This window comes from Amphibalanus amphitrite, unplaced genomic scaffold (genome assembly GCF_019059575.1).
Source record: "Amphibalanus amphitrite isolate SeventyFive unplaced genomic scaffold, NRLGWU_Aamphi_draft 000016F_arrow, whole genome shotgun sequence".
NCBI classification, from domain to species: domain Eukaryota; kingdom Metazoa; phylum Arthropoda; class Thecostraca; order Balanomorpha; family Balanidae; genus Amphibalanus; species Amphibalanus amphitrite.
Genome location: NW_024881512.1, coordinates 1,182,766 through 1,209,328, shown reverse-complemented (window position 1 = coordinate 1,209,328; position 26,563 = coordinate 1,182,766). Strand labels below are relative to the sequence as shown.

The 26,563-nt window shown below is 54.7% G+C and overlaps 2 protein-coding genes across 3 annotated transcripts; one reads left to right on the top strand and one right to left on the bottom strand.

The window, feature by feature from the left end:
* The first annotated feature begins 481 nt into the window (after window positions 1–481).
* LOC122386618 (N-acetylgalactosamine kinase-like) lies at window positions 482–10,437 on the top strand. 2 transcript variants are annotated; one of them, XM_043375979.1, is made up of 10 exons: window positions 482–661; window positions 4,822–4,968; window positions 5,301–5,468; window positions 5,750–5,948; window positions 6,456–6,564; window positions 6,923–7,080; window positions 7,325–7,465; window positions 7,734–7,848; window positions 8,286–8,478; window positions 8,803–10,437. In XM_043375979.1, exons 1-10 carry the CDS (start codon window positions 489–491, stop codon window positions 8,966–8,968), a joined length of 1,569 nt encoding a protein of 522 aa, XP_043231914.1. In that variant the 5' UTR covers window positions 482–488; the 3' UTR covers window positions 8,969–10,437. The 2 variants fall into 2 exon arrangements, with proteins under 2 accessions (XP_043231914.1, XP_043231921.1); XM_043375986.1 differs by lacking the exon at window positions 482–661 and adding an exon at window positions 1,482–1,583.
* LOC122386849 (fibrocystin-L-like) lies at window positions 10,324–26,153 on the bottom strand. Its single transcript, XM_043376523.1, has 26 exons — window positions 26,150–26,153; window positions 25,781–26,023; window positions 25,345–25,521; window positions 24,773–24,994; window positions 24,252–24,419; window positions 23,812–23,945; window positions 23,061–23,391; window positions 22,538–22,760; window positions 22,181–22,278; window positions 21,734–21,880; window positions 21,218–21,367; window positions 20,723–20,910; window positions 17,615–17,770; window positions 17,061–17,345; window positions 16,516–16,671; window positions 15,449–15,549; window positions 14,925–15,099; window positions 14,437–14,747; window positions 13,589–13,724; window positions 13,179–13,341; window positions 12,790–12,969; window positions 12,274–12,446; window positions 11,891–11,999; window positions 11,384–11,534; window positions 10,651–11,038; window positions 10,324–10,398 (listed from the first exon to the last, which is right to left on the bottom strand). The coding sequence occupies exons 1-25, from the start codon at window positions 26,151–26,153 to the stop codon at window positions 10,678–10,680; spliced, it is 4,542 nt and encodes a 1,513-aa protein (XP_043232458.1). The 3' UTR covers window positions 10,324–10,398; window positions 10,651–10,677.
* Between the last annotated feature and the right edge of the window lie 410 nt (window positions 26,154–26,563).

The window sequence follows — 26,563 nt, the reverse complement described above, 5'->3', positions numbered from 1 at the left end:
CAACATATTCTCGCCTGCCTATCGCTTCCGAGTCCCGCCTCTTGACCTATCGCTGTTTACCTGGCGCAGCGAGCTTTAGAGTGCATATCCTCTGGCGCAGAAGGTAATACAGTACCGGTAGTCTTGCAGATGCGAATGCTCGTTTTATTTCCACTGCCTAATAAATGTAAATACATCCTTCATAACTAACCGCTAGCCAACTCGCAGCCGTCCAACCCATTATCTAGCTATTGTGTGCAGTGTGATCGTATAAAAAGCCTCTGACGACAGTTTCTTGCAGGTGTATCGCTGTCTTCTGTGGACCAGCCAATAGACTTCGTCGACCGCGCCCCCTGGCCCCTTCCTCGAGTGGATACGCTCAGTGGTGTGGATTAGGGTAGAGTGGTGTGAACTGTGGAGTGGACAGCTTGGTCAGTGGAGTGGATTAGAGTGGAGTGGACAGTTCGGTCAGTGGAGTGGATTAGAGTGGAGTGAACAGCTCGGTCAGTATGGACGGGCCACTGACCGATAACGCCGGCTGCCCCGGTCGAGCCGTCGAGTGGCCGGCGTCTCTGCTACTGCGTACCGCGCCGGTCCGTCGGCGGACACTCGCTCGGGGACCGGACAGTTGCCGAGGGAGCCCCGGTGGTCGGTCGGAGGAACAGACGGAGCGGCATTCAGGGTGAGTACCGAATCAGCGCGCCAGGCTTGGTGCTAGTAGCAGCAGTCACTTTTGAACGGTGTGCCGTTTCTTGATGATGAATGTGCCTCCTACCTTCTTTCTTCTCCATGTTATAGTGAGGTAGGAACCTGGATCACACTCTGCAGGGTTACACTGCCTTTTAGTGCATAGTCGGTGCGCCCTCCCCTGTGGGCGCAAAATGACCTAAGTAGTCGGCGCGCCCAGCTAAAGCCCCAATAAACAAACAACGAACGCCCTTCCCCCGGTCCGTCCGTTCGTCCTACGACAGAGCCTTTGCTACCAAGACAAGCCACCTGTCTCGGCCTGACAACGTAGATCATCGATCATTAAATCGCAGATCGAGCGGTATCGACCGCTTTACTCCACCTTCATCCACCCTGAAATATGTAGAGCTGTCGAGGCTGCAGACAATGCCTCTTGCGACTGACAATACTGCACACCTGTGGGCTGTGACAGGTGTCGTCAGCGCTGACGAATGACACTGCGTATCGTGATGCACGAGCTTTGGGCTGACTCAGCCGATTTCGGATCCAACACACCGATCGGGTGTGCATAGCGAGGCATAGTCTTATAATGTACGGAGTTAGGGCTGTCTGTCCATTTGTTCCTTTTTAAGACACAGCTAGTAAGTGCTCAGGGCCGGAACCGTTGCCCTCCCCGCCTCTCCTTCTGTTGGCAGAGCTCCAACTATACATAGGTGTCGCTGCGGCCGGTAGCCTTCCGTCGGTGTCCCCCCGCCGGCTGTAGTGAGGGAGGGGTAGGGAGGGGGACCGGCCGGCCGCCGTAGCCCGCCGTAGTCAGTTGCCAGCGGTCGGTCGGGGCGTGCGGCGGACGGTGGAGGTGCCCGCGGCGATCGATACGGTTCCACGTGCCGCGGACGGATCGGACGGACACACACAGGGTAGGTGTTGGACGGACGGGGCAGTGGGTTTTGCGGAGGCTAGGAGAGGAGCGACCATGGTTAAACTTGGCAAAGATGTGTCGATTTTTGTTCAATGAGTAGGTTCTATCTCGCTGTTAGGTAAGTATATAGGACGAATGCCTCTTGTTCGCCCTTACGATGAAACAGGCAGGTCTGGCGTGGACTGTTACCGGCATCAGTATGGGATTCGGCAATGGAACATCAATGCAATGAGTTGTGGTATATGATTGTCCTCGTGATTTGCTAAGGATAGTCCAAAACCTCAGCCGATATTATGCTCGACCGTCAGTGAGCGCCGGCTTTACCTATGTCATTTCTTTTAGTACATCTATGTGGTAATGCGGGAAACGTATTAACCCGCGCCCGGCTGGGGGTCCTGGATTTCCACGCCCTGCTGGGGGGGGGGGGGTGTTTGAACACCCCCCTTGTAACTCGGCTCCCGGGCCACGTAGCGATACGCGGAAGGCGGCGTTCGAAAGAGCGTCAAAAATAATGACGAAATCACTTCGGTCAATTTTTTGGTCAGGTCAAAGGTCAGGTCACCAGAGGTCATTGAAGGCAAAATTTCGCCGATTTCCAGGTCGAATGTCGAAAATTTCCAAGAAGCCAACGCATAACTCGTGAACCAATAGAGCTACAGCGCCGCGGAAAAGCGCGTTCGATAGCCCTTTTAACGCCCTTTCTGAGTAATTTTCTCAGATTTGACCTAACGTCAACGGTTTTGCCTGCAGGGGGCAAAAACTGCAAAAATAGCAGATTTTTTCGGAAACAGTTTTTCTGCAATAACTTTTGACCCAAGCCTTGTACGAGCTTCCTTTTACCGCCATTGTGTTCGTCTTGTCAAGACGCATCGAATGAACTATAAGTTGACCTTGAAAGGTCAACTTGAAAATTTGACCTCAGGTCAAGGTCATGACCTGACCGGAAAGGGTCATGTTGCATATCAGTCGATCCGTATCGTCCAGCTGAACACATCTAAGGCGTTTTCATCGCTCTAGCATGCCTCTATCAAAAGTTATTTGCGAAAGACTGTTAGATACCATTCGTGACCTAAGATGACCTCAGGGCATAAACAAGGGTCACGGACACCATTTTCATGTTCAGTGTGTCTAAACCACTTGTAATTCGGTGTTTGGGAGTGTTTATAATGTTTTTTGTCCAAAAGAGGCGCATTTCAATTTTCTCCCATTGACTTATAATGGGGAGGTCGCAAAATTGACCTGACCTTAGGTCATCGATATCAAAATTCTGAGATAAACATTTTGTACATGCTATTGCTCTTAGCAATCGCTGAAAGTTTCAAAGTGATCGGTCACTCGGTGTAGCTATGACAGACATTGAAACTTTTTATGAGGTGAGGTCACTTCAAGTGACCTGGTGACCTGACCTTGAATGACCTTGGTCTGAAATTTTCACAACATGTGTAGAATTGATGTATGATAAGGTGTACCAAAAACGGCGGCGCTCCGCGCCGCCGTTTTTGAGATATTCGCGAAAAACCACAAGGGGGGGGGTGTTCAAACACCCCCCCCCAGCAGGGCGCGGGTTAAAATAACTGCTCGCAGCTGCCAATTGCCATACGAAAGTATACCCCCAGACCTTGTTGATGTCTCATGCATCGATACATGTGTATCAGCACGTAACCCGACCCGATGGACGCTATATGACCGGCCGTAATAGGCAGTCTGGCGCACCCGCCGCGATATAAACATTGCACACCGGTCTGGCGTCGGATATTATCACAGACTAAACCGGCACTATCGCTATCAAAGTATAATACCTACCTGGGAGGGGCGTTGGCGGTTACTGTGACGGCGTGTGCAAAAAATGCCAGTCCCTTACTGCCGCTGAGGTCTAACCTTAGATACAACAGAGGGAATATCGATTTTACTACTTTTCCGTGACAGTTTTGGGCCGGTATGTCCATATCTTGGCAATGGGAATCTCAAAGTCACACTCACGGCTAACATATTTGAAACCGTTTTCTATTCAAGCGCTGCTCGGGGGAATTCGTTTGCTCACTGCTCAGTATGTTCAGAACCAGTTTCCAACCAGGCGTCTGAATCAAACCATATGCTGCAGTGCAGTGCAACATACACATACACATGATACCAGAGACGTAAATGGCCCGGGACACACCGATTCATTTGAATTTGACCGTGCACTTGAAATCGGCGACAAGTGCATAAAGTTGCAGTCACTCGTCTACTAAAATTAGACATCACCGCGGAACTGGTATCAGTAGTGACTGTCTGCCGGATTTAAGTTATCTCCGTCCCGTCCTTCCCCTCCCCCCCCCTCTGCAGAGTCTGCAGTGTCGACTGCCGGATGCCGGTGCGGTCGTTGAACGCTCCGGCTACGTGTCCTGCTCAGACGCCGTCCCGGTCTGCTGAGTGCCTACCGGCCGGTTGGTGCTGACTGCACAGGGCCGGTCCTGCAGCTCCCAGTAGCCGGGGTCTGAGCGGCGGGCGCGGCGCCGGCGCGGCGGTCCGGCAAACCTGTCCTGGCGGCCTGATAGGTAATAGTGCAGTCCGGCAGCGCTGCTGTTGATAGGGGCCCATAGTGATTGCAGCGGTCGTCTGTGGGCAGTAAATCTCATGCGTCCGTGTTTCAAGCAAGAGCCTTGGGTCTTATTGCATCGTTGGTTTTCAGGTGTTTTACCTGACCTCCCTATTTCAACATCCTACCCCCGCCACTGTCTGTTGCTACCCGGCTTACGTGACTGTATGCCGTTACCTTATCACATGGACATGGGAGTCTTAGCCATGGTATCCACGAAACCGTCGGTGAATTACGTTCCTTCCCCTCCCCTCTCCCTACCCTGGAGTAACCTCTCGGCTCGCCCCCGGTCGCTGCCAAGTTCAAGGCCAGCTCTGATGACGGAAACGATCGACCCGCGCCGCCGCGCTCGCCCGCGTGATGGCGAGATCGGCCTGTTTGCGGGTGGTTCCCGACAGACTTATCGGCGCGGAGACGCGGAACGTAGCTTCGGGTACGGTGTTTAAGCGGCGGGCGTCGGTTTATCAGTGTGGTGGAAACCCAGTGATGGTCTGTTTCAGTAATCCCTGAGATAAAATACTGGACGCGGGACAATGTTCCAAGGTTAGGAGTTCAATTACGGATAACCGACACCACGAGGGAGCTTGGATCTCTGGCCAACGAACTGTGTGGGCTTTTGTTACGGTGTTTATGAGTGACGTGACGCCTGCCTTTTCAGCGTTACCATGGGAACTGATGACTGCTCCCCGGTCCTGAAGCTCTCGGAGGTTAGTGGAGCGCAGGATGACCGCTTCAAGGCGCTCGGACAGTTCTTCGAGAAGAAGTATGGCCAGCCGCCCGAGTTTTACGTCCGTGCTCCCGGCAGGTAAGCGAATTGATTAGAAACACAGACAATGTGCAAGTTTGCTTGCGTTTGGTTGACAACAGGCTGAACCGGAACATAGATGCTTGTATGGCTCATCAGGTATTGCTCTTAACGCTGAACAATAATCGTAGCTCATAAATGACAATACGTGAAGCTTGTCATGTGGAGAGCATTGGTGTGATTATTTATCTACTCTAGGCATGATTTGGAGCCAGCGTCGTAGTAACAATCCGACACTCGATCGATTGACGCTGCTCCTGCCATCAACTTAGACAACAAACAATGATTATTTTTCCGGCCCCATCTGACCCTGTGTCTCTGTCCGGCGGCAGGGTGAACCTGATCGGCGAGCACATCGACTACTGTGGCTACTCGGTGTTCCCAATGGCCGTGCAGCAGGACATCGTGATGGCCGTCAGAGGCGTCAGCAAGCCCACCATCGCGCTGGCCAACATGGACCCCAGCTACGCCGACTTCAGCTGCTCCACAGAGAAACTCAGGTCCGTCGCCGCTGGACGGCTCTTTAACAAAAAAGAAAAAAAAATCGTGACTTCATGACTTCTACGGTTTTTTTTTACCCTCATTGATGATACTATAACCCTTCTGTTGTGCATGTAACGTAGCGCAATCAATTCAGTTGTTAGCTCCAAATCATCAAGCCGTTTTCTCACTCATATTGCGACGATGACCAAAGGCAGACAACTCTAGCTCATCGTAGAAATAGCATATCATCGTCCTCATTTCACAACACTGCTGTACTCACTGCCCTCTCTCCCTGCAGTGTGGAGCGCCCCTCCGGCTCTGTCCCCTGGTCCAGTTACGTGCTCTGCGGGGTGCTCGGTGTCCAGGAGCACTGCCGGCTGGCGGCTCTGCGCGGACTCCAGGTGGCCGTCTCCGGCTCTATCCCGGCCTCCAGCGGTCTGAGCAGCTCCTCAGCACTGGTCTGCGCCGCCAGCCTGGCCACCCTGCACGCCAACCAGGTGAGGACCGAGACCCAGCGAGGTTTTGGGAGACCGGGGACGGTACGAATGACACCGAGGGAGTAGTGTGGCTGGTCCGGTGGGCCAGGAGGGAGAGGGCGAGGTTTGGGAGTACGGTCGGCAAAGCGACAGCTCAGTTGCACGCTCACAAGCGTTCGGTCGAACTTCTGGCAATTTCTCATCTAGCTGGTCGCTGATTGCCTGCTAACTGTGCACCATAGTATGTGTATCTGTATAGGTATAACTGTATGACTTGTTTCCGGGGCCCAGACCACAACACCAGGTCTGTGTATCCTGCAGTGTGTATTTACAGTCTATCAACTGACACCCGCTGTGCTACTGTGTCGTATCGGTGCTGATATACACGGCATATGACGGCGGGTATAACGGCCCTGCACTGTGCCGTTCAAACAGTACCTTAGCTCTGAATAAGCAGCTCGTGTAACCGTGGATACACCGCCCGTGTGGCCGATATGTCGGTATGTGAACGTGTCTCCGTCTGTTCAGGTGTCGCTCTCCAAGTCGGAGGTGGCCGGAGTATGTGCCCACGCCGAGCGGTACATCGGGACTGAGGGAGGTGGCATGGACCAGGCCATCTGCTTCCTCGCCAAAAAGGGTTAGTCAGAGGTCTGAGGGGATGGTAGGTAACCCTCACGTGGCTGTTGATCAATGAGGCGCATTTGCAGTCCCAGCAGTCGTTGCATTATGGGCTAAGTAGCATGCCGGTCGTATTTTAAACGCATTTGAAGGAGGAGCACAAATCGACATGAGCTGTTCAGAGTGCGTGTCTCCAGCTGTTGAAATTACATCCAGCTGTTGAAATTACACTGTTAAAAGTTAAGATGCTTGTGACACTAATTGATTGCTAATTTATACCGCTAAACCCACGCCAAGCTTTCTCTCCGTCAGTTTCAGCGAATGCATATCTGACTGTAGTTTCTCTGAGAGCTGACCTTTTAACCAACTTATCGCAGGCACTGCCAAGCTGATCGAGTTTAACCCGCTGCGCGCGCACGACGTGCAGCTGCCGCCGGGGGCCGTGTTCGTCATCGCCAACAGCCTGGCCGAGAAGAACAAGGCCGCCTCGTCCGACTACAACTGCCGCGTCATGGAGTGCAGGCTCGCCACGCAGGTCAGTCGGGGCGGCTGGCCGGCGACGCAACCGGAGGAAGAAGTGGGCGATAGTGGTGTTGTAAGACGGTTATCGTGCAGTGTTAAATTTGTGGCAAACTGATGTGGTGAATGAAAGCGATGCATACGGATGCATTCCAAATATCAACATGCTGTTCCCGCCCCCCCCCCCCCCTCATAGTAGCTGCTGGCCCTCAGACTTCTGTACGGAGCCCAGCCCAGTGACTGACCCCTCCCGTCCACAGCTGTTGGCCAAGAGTCGCGGCCTGGAGTGGCCCAAGTTCCGCCGGCTGGGGGACCTGCAGAAGGAGCTGAAACTCGAGTTCAGCGAGATGGTCGACATGGTGCGGACAGTGCTGCATGAACAGCCCTACTCCAAAAAGGAGGTGTGTACTAGAAGGGAGTCTGTGTTGAACAATTAGGTCTAGCTGCAGAGGAGGACCGCTTTGCGCCGTTTGCGGTGTTACCGAACCCTTGCTGTTCGGACAGGTTTTACCAATGCCGTTTAAGTAGCTTCCACTGCCCTCTTTTCGTTCAGCACTGAGCGAACATTTCATTTACCTTCCATATCACAGAACTCTATGTTCAACTACTCGCTGGCCAGTCCTGAGATGAGATATCTGTCATTACTAACCGTCCCTCCCCTCCCCCCAGATCTGCTCCGAGCTGGGCGTCACGGAGCAGCAGCTGGACGAGATCACCCTCAGCGAGAACACGCGACACATCGACCAGTTTCTGCCCTACCAGCGCGCCCTGCACGTCTTCTCAGGTGAGTGCCGTGCGTGTTCTTAGGTTAGTACCGAACGTCTTCTCAGGTGTGTACCACACATGTTCTCACGTGAGTACCGTGCGTGTTCTCAGCTTAGTACCCCACGTGTTCTTAGGTCAACACTGATTGGGCCAATGAGCGGTGCCGGTCTTGGCGTGCGTCAGTCCCTTATAGTTTGCCGCGCCAGCCCGTGTATTTTATCCACGCTTCACGGCCCCTGCCAGCCAGGCTCACATGGTCGTCCACGTTCGTTACACGGCTAACTTATGGTCGTGGATAGACTCGCGCAAGGTAGTAGTCGGTCATAAATAGCCGCGCACGACGCAGCGCGTTGAACTGGGATGGCAGTGACCGCGCGCTATGGGGTTATTTTGGGACAGAGTGCCTGTGAGGTACCCGCGGGCCGAGCGTTGACTCCCCCTTCCCTCCCTTTACAGAGGCGGGCCGAGTGTTCGCGTTCCGCGCCGTCTGCGAGTCGGGCGGCGAGGACGTCCTCTCCCGGATGGGCCAGCTGATGAACGAGAGTCACGCCTCGTGCCGTGACCAGTACGAGTGCAGTCACGAGCTGCTGGACACCATCTGCCGGATAGCCGAGGGAGTGGCGTACGGCGCGCGGCTCACCGGCGCCGGGTAAGAAACGGGGAGGGGGGGGGGGGGGGGAGTAAGGGTAAGGGTGGGTGAGGCGGCGAGAGCATAGGTGGGACGAGTGACTAGAGTAGGAAGGGCGAAAAACTAGGGGGAGGGTGAGAGCTTGATTGATAAGGACAGAGACAGAGGAGGTGTGGGGACCGGAAAAAGGTACGGACCGCACCCTGAATAGTGATGGTGGAGAGTTTGGGTTCAAGCCTGTTATTCTACCTTGTTGTTTAGGCGATGCTACGTGTTCTTGTGAGGTCTTGTGGGAGCTGTCAATGACTATCCTCGTCCTGAGCTCCCCGTTCCCCTGTTTTTCAGCTGGGGCGGCTGCACGGTGGCCCTGGTGCCCGGAGACCGAGTAGACGAATACATCAACAAGCTGAAGACGGAGTTTTACGCTCGCCGGCCGAACGCCGAGGGTCTGGACCTGGACACGGTGGTGTTCCGGACGGAGCCGGGCGACGGGGCCGCCATCTACGTGTAGCGCCGGCCGTGTGGGGAGCGGCTATACACACGGACGGCGGCGGCTCCGGTGGACAGAATATGGCCGGTGAGAGTTGTGCTTTCCGAGAGTACAACGCATCATGTGCTGTTAATGATTACGCTAGCACGATCATTCACCGAAGAAAAACGCTATAGCACAGGCAAATAATGTGGCAGATTGATATTTTTGAGAAGCTTAGGTCAACGATGGACCCGTCTGATCAATAATGTCGCAGGATAGTGAGGGCATTTTTGGCAGGCTTGCAGCGAGTACTGCCGATACTTTAGAGCAGTATTTTCCTCCAGCTGTGTCCCATTTTGACATTTCATTGCCTTTTGCTAAATGCTTTTATGTCATATTGCATCGATCGCACTGGGCAATACAATATCTGTATGACCAATGGTAGGGTATTTTTAACATACTGATGACTCGCCGTAACTTTAGTCCCTCAGCTGGTATTATTGTGTCCGTACAGTCTGTGTGTGACCGTGATGTCACGTTCCGACTGTTAACATCGCAGGTCAGCCCACTTAGCCAGCCGAGCGCCGGCTGATACTCTTCTGCGGTCTATGTACTTGAAACAATTTTACTCCAATTAGGTACATATTCAGTGCCCGTTTCAATGCAATACTTTATTTTGCTCGAGACATAGATAAATGGTCAAACAAACTCAAAAGGACATTGTCTAAACATCGTAGTCTTGCAAAACCGATTTGCACCATTGCTCCACGTCAAAGATATTCGTTCAAAACCGATAGATAATATACTGATTGATAAACTGGAAAGTGTAAGCACGCTACCTAAAATCATGGAATTCCTGCATATTATTTTGTCGGCCAGTAAAAAGGGCATATCTCAAATAATCTCTGATAACAATGGACTAGCTACATTCAGACATGGGGTACGACCATGTGCGGATCAACACTTCATGCTTTCTGAGGACTCGTCCTAGAGCTACGCTCATGCGTATTTCCTGAAAAGTGACTAGATAAAGTAGCAAACGTAAATAAGAATGCGACAGGGATGGTTAGCTAACACTTAACATGTTCCCACGTCATTAAGGGCTTTGTACAACATTGTGACCCTTGGTTTCACTTCTACTAAACTACGGAAAAGAGCGACGACCGATCCAACAATCACTATCACAGCATACAGGCATGGATCTCTAAGGCACTTACGTGGTACAATAAACAAAGATACACTTTAACTATTAAAATATGACTACAGTTGTGCATGCAACATACCCCATGTTGGATGTAAACACAATGTGATGATCTACGTCTCAGGTATCTACTTCTATAGGATTAAAGCTACTAATGGTTAACGTTTACCTCTGCAACATGATGAAAAAGAAAAATCAAACCGTTTCGTGGTCAGATATACAGGTGATGAAGCGCTGTTCCATGCTAAGATGATGCACTACCGCCAGTCTGAAAACAAACGAACAAAGTTGTTAACAGCACAGGAACGCCAAATATGCAACAACTCCAAATGAAAGTGACAATTTCCTATCCAGCAGTGACAATTTCCTATCCATGGCGGACGGGGCGGGTGCGCCACCAGCGTTCGGCCCCATTTACGCCTGAGGTGCATCTAAGACGCGCCTTATTTTCGAGAGCAGATTTACTACACTCAATTTCAACTTTTATACGCGATTCGGACTGCGAAAGAATATTACTCACCTTTGATTTCGTGTTCCATTTCCCGCGCTAATCCAGGTCCATCATGGGCATGGAGTCATCTGACTCCTGCTCGTCCTTCGCCTTTTCCGCCTGCCGGGTCTCCTCGGCCTCCTTCTCCGCCTTTTCCTGCGCCTGTTTGGCCTCCCTCTGCAGTCGCTGCTCCTCGCTCTCTCTGGCCGCCTGCTCTGCCCCCTCTGTCTCCGGAGCCTGCTCGGCCGCCGGCGGTCCCTCCGCCTCGTCCACGTCAGACAGCTCCAGGGCGGCGGGGGCGGGGGCGGCGGCCGGGGCGGGGGCGTCACCCGGCGGGCTGACCGTCAGCTGGGGCGCCGTCTCGTCCGCGTAGTCGATCGTGAAGTCGTCCAGGTTAGCCAGAGGATCGTCCGAAGTCCTGTATGGGAGAGACGGGAGCACGTTATAGAAAGGTGTTAATATTGTTTTTATTGCATGATGAGGGAGGAGCCTGAAATGCGCGCAGACTGCTGGGATCCTAAAAATAAAAGATAAAAGCACAAATAACAGCGCGCAGAACCGAATAATATTGTATGCACTGGCTTAAGCACTTCGTATCACTTAACGTCTTAATGATGATGTTCGTCCCTGAGGGTTTAAGCTTAGCCGCTCATTTCTGAGCAGTGGCATCTCACATTGTGAGTACTTACACCTGGATGACGGAGGGCGCCACCCTGTGGTCGGGTTAGTTAGTATCAGCAGTGGTGTATTTGTGAGTACTTACACCTGGATGACGGAGGGCGCCACCTTGTGGTTGGGGTCGATGATGGACATGCGGATGTTGAACGAGTTGATTGTGCCGGGTGTGAAGGGCGGCGGAGGTACGGCGTTAATGGGCACCTTGAACGCCATGTGATTCACGTCCTGCACCTTGCCTGCCGGGGCCGACAGCGAGGGGAGAGCGTCAGCTGGTGGTAAAACGTCACCATAGAGGCACTAAAACGGCATCATTTCTATAAAGGGACGCGGATGTAGACCTTGCTACGTCAATGGTCAACACCAGCGCCTCCAGGGAAGATACTAAATCCTCGTCTCTCGACAATAATGTAATGGCGTTAGCATTAATACGGACATATAATTGGTAAACCTCTTCCTTAGCGACGAAACTGACCTTATCGACACAGGTAAAATCGACAGCACGTTCGTAATGAACTGCGCCATGAGCCATTGAGCTGACACCTCAGCTAACTGCCCCCTACCTCCCCACCAACACACACAGGCACGCACGCACCTTTCTGTTCGTTGCAGCAGTAGCTCCATATAAGGACCAGGGCGCCGACAAACAGCAGCGTGGCCAGAACACAGATCAGCACGATCGCCCACAGCGGCAGACGGCGCTTCTGTGGCGACAGAAAACGGAACACTAACGTTAGAAACTGACCGTGCTGTTGTACGAGGGAATCGACTGCGGATAAAAAACGGGGATGACAGCCATGAAAAGTAGGCTTGGAAATTCAACCGACTTGGCTCGTTGTTCTTCAGCTGGCTTGACTGCCCATTTCCCAACTGCCGTGAAGGAAAAAATCAAATGTAATAACTTTCTAACCACCCGGCTGTCTCCCAGCACCCACCCGGTCCCCTCTTCCCATCCCTCCGCTCCCCCGCGCCCCTCACCGGCTCTCGCCGGACGGCGCCGTCGACCAGCAGCGAGCCGTCGAAGCGGTAGCCGGTGCCGTCGGCGGCCGTCATGGTCAGCTCGCTGTCCAGGTCGGCCTTGAGACGGTCCACGGTGGCATCGTGGTCGTCCTCGGACCGGTCACGGGTCGTGGCAGACACCACGATACTGCCTGCGGGACGGAGGGCGGAGGGGGGGGGGGGGGGGTGCGGCGCTTGGATAATCAAATTATTCATTTACACATAACAAAGGCGGTCAGCGAGGGTTAGCCGATATCAGACGCGGGTTTGGGACGATAAGAAACGGACAGCGGAGCAAAGGACGGGTGCCGCCCGATTCCCCACCCCCGGTCCTCTGAAGCTGGTCTGCGAAAGGAAGACGCGGTAGACGACGCATGTCACAAGTCCTATCAAATGAAGCTCGATTCGACTTATTTTCACGCTTGGCGGTCTAGCTAATGTGATCTTCCAGCTATTCCCACTACCCTTCAAACTGATCGTTTTCCGGTGCGTTACCTTGGCTGATGGAGACGGCGGTGAAGTGGCTGTCGTATCGGCCCTGCAGGAACCGGGCCACCTCAGCCGAGAAGGGCAGCTTCCTATCCGCCACGGTGGAGAAGTCGGCTCGGATCCGCAGACCGATGGTGTGCACCACGGGCAGACTGGACGGACTCAGAGACTGGATCTGGTACGGGCCTATAAAACAGACAGACGGGCGAGTTAGACTGGGGAGTCTGGCGAGTCAAAGACTGGACGGACTCAGAGACTGAATTTAGACACGTTAACGAAAGCTGGCCCGTGCTTGCAGTCTCTTCAGCATCTTGCATGAATGCTGATTGACATGCATCAGCTGAAAGCTATCGCACACGCCTGTACCCGTCATCCACTCGTCCGGCCCGGCTCACCGGCGATGGTTCTGAGTCGTAGGCTGGGGTCGTCGGGTGTGGTCAGCTCGAACTGAATCAGGTAGCTCCAGCCGGCCGGCGAGATGAGCAGGTTGTCAAACACTACCGCCGGGTCGTAGGTCAGCTCACCGCTCGGAGGCGCCAGCTCCAGCCGACGCGTGCCCTGCCGAGGGGACGGAGGGCGTGAAAAGAACGGAACGGTGACAGCTACAGTGTACGCCACAAACTATTTTGAGCTTAGATACGGAAACAAAATCACAACTTCTTCCAGAAAGAAACCAATGAACACTGCACTCGAACCATGGTCGTGCAGCCTCTACGTGACTAAAAACGTTCGAGCACACTAAAAGAAAATCGTACCGACACAGCTGCGCCGCATCGACCGCACCTCTAGCTGGTCTCTGACTGACCTGGAGCGCGGCGCTGGGCTTTCCGTTGGCGTCCTTGTACAGGCTGGCCCGGAAGATCCACGAGTGTCCGCGCAGGGCGGCCGCCGTGGCCAGGCCGCCGGTGGCCGGGTCCCTGATCTCCACACGAACACCGGGACTGGAGGAAGAGACAGAGACAGTATCAGAGACTGAGACAGAGACACCGTCAGGGACTCATACAGTGGACAGACGGCCGTGGCCAGGCCGCCGGTGGCCGGGTCCCTGATCTCCACACGAACACCCGGACTGTGGACAGAGACAGAGACAGTATCAGAGACTGAGACAGAGACAGACGGACGGCCGTGGCCAGACCGCCGGTGGCCGGGTCCCTGATCTCCACACGGACTCCGGGACTGTGGACAGAGACAGAGACACACTACACAGTCAGGGACTCATACAGTGGACAGACAGACGGCCGTGGCCAGACCGCCGGTGGCCGGGTCCCTGATCTCCACACGAACACCCGGACTGGGGGCAGACAGAGTCAGTATCAGAGACTGAGACAGAGACACCGTCAGAGACTGGGGACAGAGACAGAGACACCGTCAGAGACTGGGAACAGAGACAGACGGACGGCCGTGGCCAGACCGCCGGTGGCCGGGTCTCTGAACTTCAAACGGACTCCGGGACTGCGGACAGAAAAAGATAGGCAGGGTCATCGGCCAGACGAGTTACTAAACGGCTTTCTAAAACAAATAAGGAATGTGATTAATATCCGTTATCGAACAATGTCAAGTCTCATTGGTGCCGTTGAAGCGCTTATCGCTGATAATCTGACCCTACTGCGTACCTGCGTTACCCGCCCACCCCCACCACCCAGTCTCTCTGACCTGATCCTGGCGCCGGGCGCGTGCCACCGCTGGCCGGGATCGCCGGCCACCCTCAGCTCCAGCTGCTTCTTCAGTGTGGCGAACGAGCCTCCCATCTCCACCGAGAAGTCGACATCGGCCGGCTGGACCACAGTGAACCGCAGTCGCAGTCCGGAGCCCACGCCGTCCACCATCAGACGGCTGAAGGTGGCCACGCCGTCCACGAACGGCGCGCTGTCCTGCAGGAGGCTGACACCGGCCGGCGGGGAGACCAGCTCGGCGCGCACCTGCCACGGGCTGGACGGGTGGCCCACAGCCGACATACGCTCACCCTGACAGAGACAGAGGGAGAGAGGGGTCAGTGAGGGGAGTGGAGGAGGTGGTGGTTGAGGCGAGAAGAGAGGAGGAAAGAAGAGGCAGGTTACAGGTCTGAATGGTAAAGATATGACAATGAGAAGAAAAACAGCCGGGAAATGTGTATTTGGAACATCGCGCCCCGTATTTCTCACCTGTGCGTTCTTCATGTAGAGTTTGATGAGTGGTGAGAGCCGGGTGAGCTCCTGCATCTCCCCGGACAGAGGTTCCGAGCCGAGCTCCATCTCGGCGGGCCGGTCGTAGCTGACCCCGCCGGCGGCGTCGGCCTCGGCCTCAGCCTGCTCCTGTTCCCGCTGCAGCTCCGAGTAGCTGCCGGAGTAGACACAGGGTTAGGTTAGGGGGGGGGGGGACTACCTCAGCCTGCTCCTGCTCCCGCTGCAGCTCCGAGTAACTGTCGGAGCAGACACACATACAGGGTCAGTAGAGGGGGAGGGAGGGGGACTACCTCAGCCTGTTCCTGCTCTCGCTGCAGCTCCGAGTAACTGCCGGAGTAGTCAGAGACATGGGTTCAGCTGAGGACGGGTGATTACCGTTCGATCGCTTCAGTAGGAGAGACTTATGAGCTAATTTCGAGGTCTCGTGTTGCTGAGAATTAACCAGTTGGCGACCAGCAGCCGTGTGTATGGCAGCTACGGCTCAGGCTGCGACGGTAACTCACGTTTTGACGCCTTCCACGCCGGAGAGGTCCTCGCCGCCGGTCTCGTTGGTGGCTCTGACACCGCCGGTCGGGTCGGTGGCCGGCGGCTCCGGGTCCACCATCTGTCAGCGGTGGGAGACAGTCAGACTGACCCAGACAGACCGTCAGACTGACCCAGACAGACCGTCACAGACTGACCCAGACAGACCGTCACAGACTGACCCAGACAGACCGTCACAGACTGACCCAGACAGACCGTCACAGACTGACCCAGGCAGACCGTCAGACTGACCCAGACAGACCGTCAGACTGGCTCAGACAGACCGTCACAGACTGACCCAGACAGACCGTCACAGACTGACCCAGACAGACCGTCACAGACTGACCCAGACAGACCGTCACAGACTGACCCAGACAGACCGTCAGACTGGCCCAGACAGACCGTCACAGACTGACCCAGACAGACCGACAGACTGGCGGCTGAGACAGACCGTCACAGACTGACCCAGACAGACCGACAGACTGGCGGCTGAGACAGACCGTCAGACTGGCGGCTGAGACAGACCGTCACAGACTGACCCAGACAGACCGTCAGACTGGCCCAGACAGACCGTCACAGACTGACCCAGACAGACCGTCAGACTGACCCAGACAGACCGTCAGACTGGCCCAGACAGACCGTCAGACTGGCGGCTGAGACAGACCATCACCCCGCCAGTGCGGTCCGGGATCGGAGGCTCCGGGTCCACCGGCAGAGGTGAATCGTCAGATTGTTTAAACTATATCCATTATGCAATTATGCATTGTGCAATGTGTAATTGACTCCATGGAAGCCATGCTCGCTCCACAGCGACGCGTTAGAATGGCTGTTTTCTTATCAACATCCAATGTCACTTTGTAAATGTACTGCGCAATTGACATTTTCGAACCAAGTTAATACAAATTAAGCCCAATATAAAACTGTTCATTTCTGAATTAAAACGATCGAAAAATGGGTTAAAACACGTGACCTTCAGCTTAAAACAATAGAGTCTACCCTACATCATCAAACTAGCAGCTATCTTCGAACACGCCCGTCCATCGCCCACCTGAATGTCCTGGACGGAGACGCCGAGCGCCTCGTCCATCTGACCCGTCTGGAAGCTGTCCACCACTTTGGCCTGCGTGCTCTGCAGCTCTTCCATGGACAGGCCGTCCGTGCCGTTACTGGACGTGTTGGAGGAGGGCGCCGAGCCGATCTCAAACTGGGGGCACAGGCAGGGGTAGTGAGGCACCGACGGGGATTATCGGGAATGATAGTACTGCTGCGTGCTTCGCCCCAAACTACCGCACCAGACCAGTGATTCTGTTAGGTCGTCAATGCAGTTGGTCAGGCGAGATCCGTGGTACCTCCCGTGACTTTCCCGTCTGCCCCGTAACTCTCCTTTTGTATTGTAGCCCCTCTTTTGCCCCTCCTGTGACTCCTCAGTCTCTCCCATGACCCCCTTCCTCCTGCCCCCACCGGTGACCCCTTCTCCTGCCCCTGGTAACCCTCTCCCGTGACCCACCTCCACCTCAGTGCTGGCGGCTTACCGGCGGCGCCTCCTGTCCTGTCTCGTGCCCCCCCCCCCCCCCTCCTCCCCCCGTGACCCACCTCCACCTCTGTAGTGGCGGCGGCCTCCCGGCGGCGCCTCCTCCTCCTGCGCCGTGCGGTGACCGTGTCCTCGCGCACCACATTGGCCACCCGCAGCTGGGAAGGACTGATAGACAGCAGGTCCGACAGACGGTTCAGCACGTCCGTCTCGAAAAAGTCCGCCTCCGAGACGAAGCCCATCTTGAGCACAATCACCGGCTGCTGTTTGACCTCGATGATGCCCGGGCCACGCAGAACCACGTGCAGGAAGCCCTCTCGGCGCATAAAGTAGTTCTCGCCGTGCTTCTGCCGGCCCGGAGATAGCAGAACTGGTGAATTATGTAGCACTGAGACGAAGACAATCAAAGAACGTACATTCTAAATACAACTTAAGTGGTAATTCAACCGTTTATTTTGAAATACATAAGAAAAAATAGAAGGACTTTGAGAAACGATAAAATGGCAAATCGAATTATGCTGAAGTCAGAACATACGATAGTCAATGGTGAACCATTAATCATGCACAGCACTGACGTACGGGAATTCGATACAATGAAACGAGTAATTTCACTCACGGTCGACGCGACTGTCGGCATGAACTCTTCATTGGGGTTGTCCGACTGGATGATGTTGGAGGTGGCCGGGTCGACGTTATTTGGATTGACGAACTCTCCCTCGTAGTACACATCGTACCGCTGTGTCTTGGGGTACCACAGCTTCAGCACGATCGTCTACCGAAGATATGACGAAACGAAATGTTAGCGGACATGGTATGACGACGGGGTTCGACCCGTTCGAGACCAAACGGCGTAGTCTTTTCTTATTTCTCCGGGTTTTAAGCAAAATGTACAGGCGTTTGTCAAACTGTTCTGATCACACCTTAGCAGAAGTTTGGCTAGAAAAAAAACGCATTGAAATTACGAGCTTGATGCGAGTTAGAACCCAAGTAAACGTCTTACGTTCCACTAATCAAACCCAACCTAGAGTAACAACCCTTTTGCTTTTGTCGTAAATTGTGGCCATCACAAAACAAATGGTATTTGGCAGGGTCCTCCACACCTCAACGTCTTGAAGGGAAGGTGTGTAGAAGTGAGAATGAGACCAGATCGAAGTGATTATGTTCACTTGTAAGTTTATCAAACACAGACATATCATTTGCCGTTTTATTGAACATTCCGGCGAAGCACTGCACACAGGACCGCAGAAGGGCGACGGTGACTCGATGGGGGACCGGTCAGCGAGCCGTGGGACAGGGAAGGGGACGGAGAACGCCTCCTGTGGCGGTGATTGTGTAACGCCCGGTGACACGGCACGGTAGCCTAGCGCACGGCGAATAACGTGAATAATGCCTTCTTGAATCGGATAACAGCACGATATATGAATAGACCAGAAGGCTAAACTATATTTTAAGCGACCTGCTTGCTCAAGTAGATCTTGCGGCTTCTAAAAATCTGTAATTTTTATTTAAAAAAAAACAAAAACGGTGGTCTGTTTGTGGAATCGGAATCAATAGACTATTCTGGTGTCTATATTAGCCGTCATCTGCCGGGGCTCGTTCGTTCACAGGTCGCTGTTGAAGTTTTGCGGTCTCATTTTGATCTCGGTGCGGTTCACGACGTCCAGTCCCCAGGTGAGCTCCCACTCGTCCGTCACGGGGTTCATGGCGCCGTTCAGATTCGCTCCGCCACCGGTCGCCGAGTAGCCCCAGAAGCCGCCGTAAGCACAGGGCAGTTTCGTGCAGGCGACGAACGGTTTGAAGCTGACCGGGCCCAGCTCATCAGAGGCGGCACCGGCCACCTTATCGAACTTGGTTCGGTAGCGGGACAGCGGCAGAATGTCGGAGATCAGGTAGACGGCCTCGATGTGCTCCCCGCCGCGCCACATATCCACGCGCATCTTCTGGTTGCCCATGTCATAGAGCCTCTCGAAGGTGGTGAGGCCCTGCCAGAACTCGCCGGAGGGGTCGCCGAAGCCGGTGAGGTACTCGTCGTGGAGCCGGCCGAACAGTGTGGCGGGCTGGAGTCCGCGGCGCTGCAGCAGCGTCCAGCCGCCCGAGCTGCTCTCCATGTCGCAGTAGACGGGCCGCTCGCTGGCCTGGATCGTGTACACGCCGCTGGTGGTGACGCCGACCTGTCGGAGGGCGGCGCAGTCGGGTGGCGGGCCGCACTCCCCAGACACCCACCAACACGTCTGCTCCAGTGTCCGGGCGCCGGTGCGCTCGAACCAGCCGCCCTCGCCGGCCGGCGGCGGGGCCTGCGGCGGCGCGTCCACCATCCGCCGGTCGGCCAGCCGGCACCAGAAGCGGCCCGAGTCAAGCAAAGCCGCTCCGGCCGCCTGGCAGCGCGCGTCCACCTGACACAGCGCGTGGCAGAGGCACGGCGAGCCGATCTCGGTGGCGCGGTACACAGCCGAGTCCAGCGGCGGCCACTGGGCGGCCACCACCGGGGCCAGACTGACCGCGCCGGGCGTGTCGAAATCCGCCCAGGAGGGGTCGGCGGCGGCCAGCAGCGTCAGAGTCAGAGAGAGCACAGCGCGGCGGGACAGAAGGGCCATCGCACGGCGCTGGACAGCCGCGGAGGATACGACTGGTCTACCGGCGGCCGGGGGAGCGAATAGAGGACAAAGCCTCGGAGAGTCAGCGCAGCCGACAGACCCTGAGGACAGTGACTGGGATCGGGCCGGCCGCTCAGCCGAGCTGACAGTCACGGGGCCACTAAACCGCCGATCTGTGTTGTGCCTTTGCCCCGGCGACCAAACTGCTCACTAACCTCCTATTGGCTGGTCACTTGCGCCATTTGAAATTGTTTCCAGTAACAAAGTTGCAACCTGCAATTTGGCGATACATTAGGCTCTACTCTTTGTCATACGGTCCCTAGTAGGGTAGAACATCAATCAGTCAAATGGCTGATTATATCAGCCAGGAAATAAAGCTGAACCGAATTTTAATGTGATGTAAGAAGCTGACATGGCGCAGGCCACAATACATTCTGTCATAGCTCACTTCCCAGTTCCCACCCACGATACTCCCACTAGCTAAAGAGAGCAGATATTTCCTCCTATAATTGCACTACCATGATTAGCGCGCAGTTGGGCGGCGCGATTTGTGTCCCTGGCCCTGGACTGGCTTGGAATGGCTAGTGGCACATCAATATGATCGGCACGGGGCACCTGGCCATCAACGTACCGTCCCACAGCAGAAATGAACGGCTATCGCAACCATCAATGTACCGTCCCACGGCAGAAATGGCCGGCTATCGCGACCATCAATGTACCGTGCCGCATAACTGACCGGCCATTGCGACCATCAATGTACCGTGCCGCATAACTGACCGGCCATTGCAACCATCAGTCAACACCGCTGGAAGGGCGGCAGCTCTAATTTGAGGTAATTCAAGGGCCAATCAATGATAATTGACGGTACAGCGGCTTACTATTGTAATGGTCACTTATATAGTATAACTCAGCGAAGGTAGGCTTGCCAGTCATCTATTCTTGGCACTGCGCTTCCGGAGTTAATGTTTCTAGATAAGCAATTCTATGATTTCATCGTCAAATATACTTTTTATAACCATTCCACTTCATTATGATCCGTGCCCGGTTGATCTCTGCCCTCCCCTCTAACCATGTCTGGCTATCTCCCCCCCCCTCTCTCTCTCTCTCTCTCTCTCTCTCTCCCCTCTCACCATGTCCGGCTCGGCGTTCAGGTAGTGGAAGCGCAGATGCTGCGGCGGCGTGCCCGTAAAGTGCATCTCGTACACTCGGCCGGGCGCCACCAGCGAGTAGAAGGTGCTGATCCGCTCCTGGCACGTGTAGCCGAAACACCACCCCATGTCCTGCGGACCGTTCAGCAGGTCCACGAATCCCGACGGGCCTGGAGAGCGGATATCAATCAGTGGCAGGCGGGTGGGTCACGCCGCTGTGTTTAGTAGTCATGGCGGGAGGAGACAAAGTCATCAATCTGATTACTGCTGATAAATAAGGCAGTAGGTTCGCAAAATATTTCAGGTATAAATCAAGTTGAGCAGCGGGTCGGAAAAATGAGGGAGTGGTGCACTCGACTTTCAGCTTAGTTACGTCTGATTAGCAAATAAAGCCGTATATGGTGTGAAAGCCTCTACTCTCCAATCTTATCTATCAGTCAGCATTACCACTCAGTGTATCTCCCATTTCCACCGTACCCGGGTCGGCGATAAGCGCGATCGGTGAGACGCGTCGGATCTCCGTGTCGGCGTCCATCGACTCGATGACCAGCATGCGCTGCTGTCCACCGGCACAGGCATACGAGCGCCAGTCGGACTTCCAGACGCAGTCGGTGCCGCGCCATACGCCTTAAACGGCCGCGCGGTCAGTGATGGGTCATTAGAGGGAGGTCAAGGGAGGGGTCAGTAACAGCCAACAGGTCACTGATGCGCACACTATAGGGTCAGTCACAGGTCACTGTGGTGGTGGAGCAGAGCTCAGGGACGGGTCCGGGGGGGGGGGGGGGGAGCAGTTAGTGACGGGTCACTGGGGGGGGGGGGGGGGTGACGGGGTTCAGTCACGGGTCACGACACAGGCAACACCCGATGCAGCGATCTTCACAGTCTTGTAACGTTTCTTCTTTGTCCAAAATGTTCCATCTAAAAGTAGAAGACCTCACAAGTAATGTCATAGTGTATCTACGAACCCGAGCGCACTATGTCGCCCTCTCCCACCTTTGTTTGGCATTTTGTCGGCGTACGGGATGCGGGCGCCACTGAGCTCTGTGACGGCCGACTCTGGGACGCGGTAGTAGCCGACACCGTGCCGCTGGTCGCCGTCAAACTCGTACTCGGCCTGGGGCACGGCCGTGCCGGGAGAGCCTGAGGGAGGCGCAGAGGGGAGCGTCACAGCTGGGGGAGGAAGGGAGGGAGGAGAGAGAGAGAGAGAGAGGGGAGGATGGGAGCTTATTTGATGATCATGGTTCTTTGCATAGTACACACTCATAATGACGCTACTCTACAGTTGCCAAATGACGCGATATCAGCGATAAGTAAATCAGTTATCAGTATGCCACGTAAGTTATTACGTTATCACATGCATTAGTAGTAGTGTTACAGTGTGTAATTCACGCTGTTAATGGCGTTGTCCTACAATTACTAAATGAGAGCGTTGGTGCTTACCGATGATGGATCCGTCCGTATCGATGAGCAGGGCGTGCTTCTGTCCGTCACAGTCCATATCGACGCAGTCGGACGGGTTCACGTGACCCAGCACCGGTCTGAAAACACAGCGAAACATTTGCTGATTCCGCACCCCGCCCAAGGTCTACAGAGCTCTTTGTGGAGCCTAAAGGTGAACTGTCCCGCCCAAACAATGTACGTCTAGCTCCAATTCTGTTGGATTCCTCTCTCAGCCAACGAATCTGAATTTGGAACATCATCCAAACGAGTAACCACTGACATATTCTAACTAACAAGCCAAATCCAGACACCCTCTGCAGTCTGCACCCCCCCCCGATCCCCCGCCTCCCGCCCTACTCGTGCATGAAGAGTCGGTCGGCCTCGCTGACGCCGCTGAAGGTGACGGTGTCGCTGATGACGGGGTGCTGGGCGTCATCGCCGCCCTGCAGTGTGCTGATGGCAATGTCGCGCCTTCCCGAGCACAGCCGATCAAAGTTGACCAGCTGGACGCCACTGAGGTAGGTGTTTCCGCGCACGGCCGGGTAGCTCATCGGGTTGTGCCACGTCTTCTTTGGCGCGCCTGTTGATAGCGAGAGGGTGAGGCCGTCGGAGGTGAGAGTCGAGTCAGGAGTACATAATGCCGTAGAATATTCATGTGGATGTGCCTATGTTACACATGCCGTTCGTGATATGGAGCTGGAACTTACGAGAATGCCATTAACGAAATAAAACAATTTTAACGATCGACCAATTATATTACGAGAAGGGAAAACAGCTCTAGGCAGCACTTCGAGCAAAAGCCCGATAGTTGGCCAGTCAGATATAACCAACGACACGCATCATCCTTCGTGAGCATCCATCTGGCCCGGTCGGCACTCACCGACTTTCCTGGCGAGGAACTGTCCCCAGACGAGGCCGGTGCGGCCGCCCTGGGCGGTGCGTGGCGCGCGCACCTGTGCCCTGTAGGCGGCGATGGCGGGCGCCGTGTCGGCCGCGCACTGCTCGGCGGCCGCCACCGCCACCACCACCGTGTTAGAGATGGTGATGCGCTTGTTTTCGAACAGGTGCGCCAGCGGGTCGGGCGCGTACAGCATGGGCAGCACGGCCATAGTGTTCTCGACGAGGACGTTGTCGTCGACGATGACGTGGACGGAGGGAACGTGGAAGTAGATGCCGAAGTCCCACGAGCGCCACACGAAGAAGCCGCTCACCTGAACAAAAAGGGTAGAGGTGAAAAGGTAGAGATTAGAAGGCAGTACACAGAACAGATCCTTCACCATTTTGGCTGTACCAACATGAGCCGAACCGAATATGGGATAATTAAGTAATCGCATACGATTAGCTTAATGGACCTACCAAACATCAATCGAAGAACCCCACCGAAAGATACAGGTTAATTTATGTACCCTGCTACAAGCTAATGTCATCAATGACCGATGTGACTATTAAAAGTTCAACCTTTAGTCATTATTGGCAATGAATGAGCCTTCGACACGTGCCACTAGGAACGAACAAATGATTATAATTGACCCCAATAATAGAACGAAACAAGCCAAGTGTTGGACGCCAGCCGTCACTGCATCCAACATTCCCTCATTCATTACATATTCCTCATATCCCCCCCCCCTCACCTTGGCGCACTGCTGGTGTGGAATTGTGCCGAACATGTGCACCCCGTGGAGCGCCCCGTGCGCCTCGTTGTCTGCCCAGGTAGACGGGGAGTCGCAGGCCGTGCCGCCAATGTGGAACCCGAGCCGCTCAGAGCCTGGCCCACAGAGCGGGGGACAGGTGAAGACCATGCGGTATAGGTGGGGTAACATGGAGGCCGGTTGGCGAAAAACGAAGCTGATTCTCATTTACAGGTAGTCAGTTTAGATCGCATCAAGTAATCATCGGGTACGATTCTGTAATGACGCTTTATCGTTAATGTCAAAAACGTAAAAATCAGTTGAGTAATTGAGCAAAGTAAAAACGCATAAATCATTTTTCCATATGAACTAAAAGATTGGTGAGCGCCTAATTACATAGACGCGCTCCCCTTACTGCACCACGCGTGACGAGTAGCGCCCACCTGCGACCACATTGCCGACGAGCACGGGGTCGGAGGCCTTATAGACCCTGAAGGCGGCGTCCCAGGAGAGGTTGTCCGGCTCGTCCCGGCCGTTATACGTGCCCGGGAAGACCAGCCAGGCCACTAGGTTGTTCTCCAGACGGTTACCGGAGCCCTCGTCAATGATCCCTGTCGCGGATCGAACAGAGCGGCGAACCTCAGAATCGGCACAAAGACAAACTGTCGTGCACAAAGCCAGGATCGATGCTGGTGTGAATGCAATGGCAAATAACCAGCGGGGAAACTAGTGAGAAGTACGTCCAGCGGGAGAAACAATTTGAGATATAAACACCTTTCTTGTAAATAACTTTCTGCTGAATGACTTTGTAATTTTCCGTAATTGCCAGTGAAACCATCAAAGCGTGACCATGAATATTTGTGATACTCAGCAGTCCCAATGGCGAAATACAGCAGCAGCCAAGTTCCTTCAACTATCTATGTCACTATGGCAGTTGGCCGATATCTCGGCGGCTCCCCCTCACCCGATCCGACGGTGTGCATGACCACGCTGCCTCTGACAGTGACGTTGCTGCTGTAGAAGATGCCCACCGCCGGGCTGAACAGGTGGTTGAAGCTGCAGTTGACGATGGTGGCGTCCGTCTCGCCCAGTGAGTGCAGCACCAACGCGTAGCGCGGGTCGTACGAGTCGCTCCAGCCCTCCTGGCCGGCCAGACGAAACTCGACGTTCGAGAGTCGCACCGAGGCTGTGGGGGTGGATGGGGGGGGGGGGGTAAGCGGGTGCGGGGAAACGTGGAATGGGGGGGGGGGGCATTGCCGCAGTGCTGGAATTGTTGATTGGGTTCACTTCAACTTGGGCTATATTTCTGTGTTGCGGTACAGCCTATGAATCAGGCGTAATACAGGCAGAGCCATCTATTACCACAATAGGGAAACTACATGTGTTACGGCACAGCCTATAAACCAGGCGTAAGCCGCCAAAGTCCTCGAATATCAATGCCTTCATATTTCAAGAAAGCTATAAAAAAACGTGCAGTGTGGCCAATGGCCATTTATCTGCGAGCATGCCAAGCGTACGCCATGTCAGCTGACTGACCCGTCTTTTTGACGCCGGTGTCGGGTTCGTAGTAGCTGCTGGCCAGCACTCGGGCGCCGAAACTCTCCTGGATGACGTCATCATACGAGTCGCCCTCGATGCGGATATTGCGCGAGAGCAGCCCAACCTTGGCAGCCATGGCCTTAGTCTGGCCGCCCGGCAGCACAACATTGGTAGCTGAAACCAAAGAAGCTCATCTATCCCTCATTAAACATTGATGCGGTGGAATGTATTGACAAAGTATATGTTTTTGTCCTACCTGGGTAGAATGCTGATCAATATGAAAGTTAAAGTGGATTTTGATAATGTGCAACAGTGAATACGGCATATGCTTACAGGTGGATAAGAAATCGATTTTCAATATAAGAGATCGATGTAGAGTCTACATTATTGTAAATCGATTTCTGATCCACGGTTCCCAGCTCCGCCCACCTACCGTTGTGCGCGTGCTGCAGTGTGTCGTTCAGGATGATCCGCCGGCCGTCCACGGCGGTGACCCGGCGCACCTCGGTCTCCCGCGGCTCGAACCCTCCGGTGGTGAGCACCACCTCGGCGCCCGCCGGCCAGTCCACCTCCGCGGCCAGTGTCACAGAGTCGGCGCCGGCGGCGGCAGCGGCGGCCAGCGGCGACCACTGCACCGCGCGCGGGGCGCCGTACAGTTCCAGGCCGCCGAACGTCGCTGCCGCCGGCGGTGAAGGGTCAGTGACACTTGGAGGCTGAGCGAAACATACAAAACACGGCAGAAAGATGATTTAAGTATTGCAGTCTTAAATAAATAATTATATTTTTATACATACATACTCGCACATAGCTGATGCCAAGGAGACTAAATCGAGCCGTAAGAAGACATTTAGCATAACAAGAAGCGACATTTTTCCAATCAGCCAAGGAGTTTATTCGCCCGCGTCCCCTTAGTAGCGAGTGACTTCAAGCCAATGTAGTGTGCAATATCCACAACACCCACCTCCAGCCACCTACCCAGTGCCTTCCATCTAATGTTGGCCCGGTTGGGATACCCCGTCTAGCCCAATTACCGAGTGCCTTCCACTCGATGTTGGGCGCCTCCCCTCCGGCTGGGGTATTCCTTCCCCATATCCCCGCTCACCGAGCGCCTTCCAGCCGATGTTGGGCGCCCCGTCCAGCTGGGGGATGTCGGCGCTGCCCGGGTCGGAGCCGATCCGGTGTCGGCCGCGCAGCTGAATCGTCAGCTGGTGCTGGA

Bases quoted from the DNA above. Each gene is read 5' to 3' on its own strand.
- LOC122386618 (XM_043375979.1), top strand. From the start codon at position 489: ATGGACGGGCCACTGACCGATAACGCCGGCTGCCCCGGTCGAGCCGTC. The intron at 7,849-8,285 runs GTGAGTGCCGTG...CTCCCTTTACAG, and splicing joins CGCCCTGCACGTCTTCTCAG to AGGCGGGCCGAGTGTTCGCG. The intron at 8,479-8,802 runs GTAAGAAACGGG...CCTGTTTTTCAG, and splicing joins GCGCGGCTCACCGGCGCCGG to CTGGGGCGGCTGCACGGTGG.
- LOC122386849 (XM_043376523.1), bottom strand. The intron at 23,392-23,811 runs GTGAGGGGGGGG...CTTTTTGTTCAG, and splicing joins CACACCAGCAGTGCGCCAAG to GTGAGCGGCTTCTTCGTGTG. The intron at 20,911-21,217 runs GTACGGTGGAAA...TCCGCTCTCCAG, and splicing joins CGCGCTTATCGCCGACCCGG to GCCCGTCGGGATTCGTGGAC.